Below are 2991 nucleotides of genomic sequence, written 5' to 3'. Positions count from 1 at the left end.
CATAATGATTGTATAGGGTATCATAGTCTTACTTACATTGTTTGGTATTTTTGCACTCGATGGTGTAAATAACTTTGAGGGGAGGGGGAGGGTGACGGGGGCCTAGCAAGAGATCAAGATGGGAAGCCTCCTATCATGTGAAGTGTGCTGCTATCAATGATTATTAAAAACTACGGGTATGCAAGCTCAAGTGCACGTGAACAATCAAACAAATTTAAGGAGTTAAAGGTCATTATTTTGATCAACTCCAGCCAGTCCCCAGTGTTTCCACAGTCCTGGAATTGTAACTACAAAACACACTGATCAATAAAATAGTGCACAAAACCCATCAGAAAACACAGACAATTTTCAGAAAATACAAGTTGAGTTCTTGCTAGTAGAATCCAGAGGAAGCCAAAAACAAAGTACAGAAATTTGAGTTTCTTCAATGAAGAAACAAGGTTGTGAGATTGAAGCAATAGGCATCAACTACACAATCTACACACACACACAACAAATCCCTCCCACAGAAAAACAGCAAAAGAACCCCAAAGCTGTTCAAGAACAAGAATTACAAGAAGTTCCCCGAAAGGCAGCTGCCGGAAAATCCAGGCGGCCACGAGCCCGGCAGGTGCTCAAAGATGTAAACCTGACGGCGAAGCCATGGGAAATACTTGCTATTGTTGGGCCGAGTGGTGCAGGCAAATCCTCATTGCTTGAAATCCTGGCAGGGAAACTCACCCCGCAATCTGCATCCATTTATGTCAATCACAAGCCACTTGACAAAGCTGGGTTCAAGAAGTTGTCAGGGTATGTCACCCAGAAAGATACACTGTTCCCGCTCCTCACTGTTGAAGAAACATTGAGGTTTAGTGCTAGGCTAAGGTTAAGTCTTCAGGAGCCGGAATTGAGCTCCAGGGTCAAGTCCCTGATGCAAGAACTCGGCCTGAGCCATGTAGCAGGAGCCCGTGTGGGGGACGACAGGGTCCGGGGGATTTCAGGGGGGGAGAGACGGCGTGTCTCGATTGGTGTGGAGGTGATTCATGAGCCAAAAGTGTTGATTCTTGATGAGCCAACATCAGGGCTCGACAGCACTTCAGCGCTTCAGATAATTGACATGCTCAATTCCATGGCTGAAACCAGGGGCAGGACCATAATCCTGAGCATTCACCAGCCTGGATTCAGGATTGTGAAGCTGTTTAATTCTATTCTCCTGCTGGCTAACGGCTCCGTCCTGCATCATGGCTCGGTGGACTTGCTTTCTGTCAACTTGATGATGATGGGATTGGAGCTCCCACTTCATGTCAACGTTGTAGAATTTGCTATTGAGTCGATTGAGACGATACAGCAGCATCAGGTGCCGTTGCAACAAGAAACACTTTCAGCAAACAAGAGGGTTCTTGAAGAAGGCCTGAGCACAACAGGCAGGTTTACTCTGCAACAGCTCTTTCAGCAATCCAAGGTGATAGATGAGGAATCTATTGATGTCAGGATCGATCTTCATCGTGGTTTTCCCAATTCAAGATTACAGGAAACCATGATTCTGACTCACCGGTTCTGGAAGAACATATATCGAACGAAGGAGCTTTTTGCATGCAGGACCATCTCAATGCTGGTATCTGGAATTGTTCTGGGCTCAATCTTTTACAATCTCAGAGATAATTTAGTAGGTGCAGAGGAAAGAGTTGGGCTATTTGCATTCATCTTGACATTTTTACTGTCGAGCACCACAGAAGCCCTGCCGATTTTCTTGCAAGAAAGGGAGATACTAATGAAAGAAACCTCAAGTGGAAGCTATAGAGTATCATCATACGCCATAGCGAACGGACTTGTTTACTTGCCATTTTTGCTCATTTTAGCAGTCTTATTCTCTCTGCCTGTATATTGGTTGGTGGGATTAAACCGAAGTTTCATGGCGTTTACGCATTTCTTGCTGCTGATTTGGTTGATTCTCTACACAGCAAACTCAGTGGTGGTGTGTTTCAGTGCATTAGTCCCAAATTTCATCGTTGGGAACTCGGTGATCTCTGCCGTTATGGGGTCGTTCTTCTTGTTTTCGGGCTACTTCATATCGAAGCATGGGATACCAAAGTATTGGATCTTCGTGCACTACATATCGTTGTTTAAGTATCCGTTTGAGGGGTTCTTGATCAATGAGTTCTCCAATTCAAGCAAGTGTTTGGATTTCATGTTTGGCACATGTATAGTGACTGGTGAAGATGTGCTGAGAGAAGAAGGGTATGGAGACCAGCAGAGTAGATGGAGGAATTATGTAATAATGGTTTGCTTCATCTTGGTTTACAGGTTTATTTCCTATCTCATTCTCAGGTACAAATGCTCTGAATCAGGGATCAAAAGGATCTTCATCTGAACCTCATTCTAGGTTCTCTCTTTGCCAAAATGTGTCATAAAAGCTATCCATTTCTATTCTTTACTTCATTTTTTTTCATCTTTAGTCTTTTTTCGCCTCAACGGTGTTGTGAACAGTGTAATTCATGGATTTTATGTTCTTAATGTTACATTACATAAAGATTGAAAGAAACTTTGATCAGCAGTAGAAACTCGATATGCACCTCGGGGTTCTCACCCAAAGTTCAAGCTGACGGGATTTTCTGTTTCAAATTTTATTACATTTTTTATTCTATGTAACATATACATAACATTTTTGGTCCACCGACCTAATTTTTGATGGAAGCTTTGTCCCTTTCGGAGTTCCAGAGGTTCTGTCGATGGTGTCTTTATTTAAGAGTAAATGTATCTTCGATATTATCGTAATAATAAATGATCAAAGTCGAAACATGGCGTTTAAATTGTGTATTAATATCCCATCATTCACCAAATAAAAAGTAAAATTCCAGGAATCCCAGCTCAAAAATATGTGGCGAAGCAGAGATGGGCAGTTTCACGTGGCTGCAAAGATATTACGCAATTCCCAATCCGTGATGCCAGATTGTTGTGGTGGAAATGACTGGCGTTTGACACAGATTTATCCCATCACAAGTGACAAATTAC

At 42.6% G+C, this 2991-nt stretch overlaps 1 protein-coding gene across 1 annotated transcript; it reads left to right on the top strand.

Moving 5' to 3' along the window:
- LOC105178067 (ABC transporter G family member 5) lies at nucleotides 112-2683 on the top strand. The gene has a single exon (XM_011101420.2). The coding sequence runs from the start codon at nucleotides 428-430 to the stop codon at nucleotides 2348-2350; it is 1923 nt and encodes a 640-aa protein (XP_011099722.1). The 5' UTR covers nucleotides 112-427; the 3' UTR covers nucleotides 2351-2683.

The sequence above is a fragment of the Sesamum indicum genome, linkage group LG15, assembly GCF_000512975.1.
Source record: "Sesamum indicum cultivar Zhongzhi No. 13 linkage group LG15, S_indicum_v1.0, whole genome shotgun sequence".
Taxonomy (NCBI): domain Eukaryota; kingdom Viridiplantae; phylum Streptophyta; class Magnoliopsida; order Lamiales; family Pedaliaceae; genus Sesamum; species Sesamum indicum.
Note: the sequence above shows the minus strand (reverse complement) of the source record. Positions and strands in the feature narration are given on the sequence as shown.

What these genes read in the sequence shown, in the direction of transcription:
- LOC105178067 (XM_011101420.2), top strand. Translation starts at nt 428, where the DNA reads ATGAAGAAACAAGGTTGTGAGATTGAAGCAATAGGCATCAACTACACA.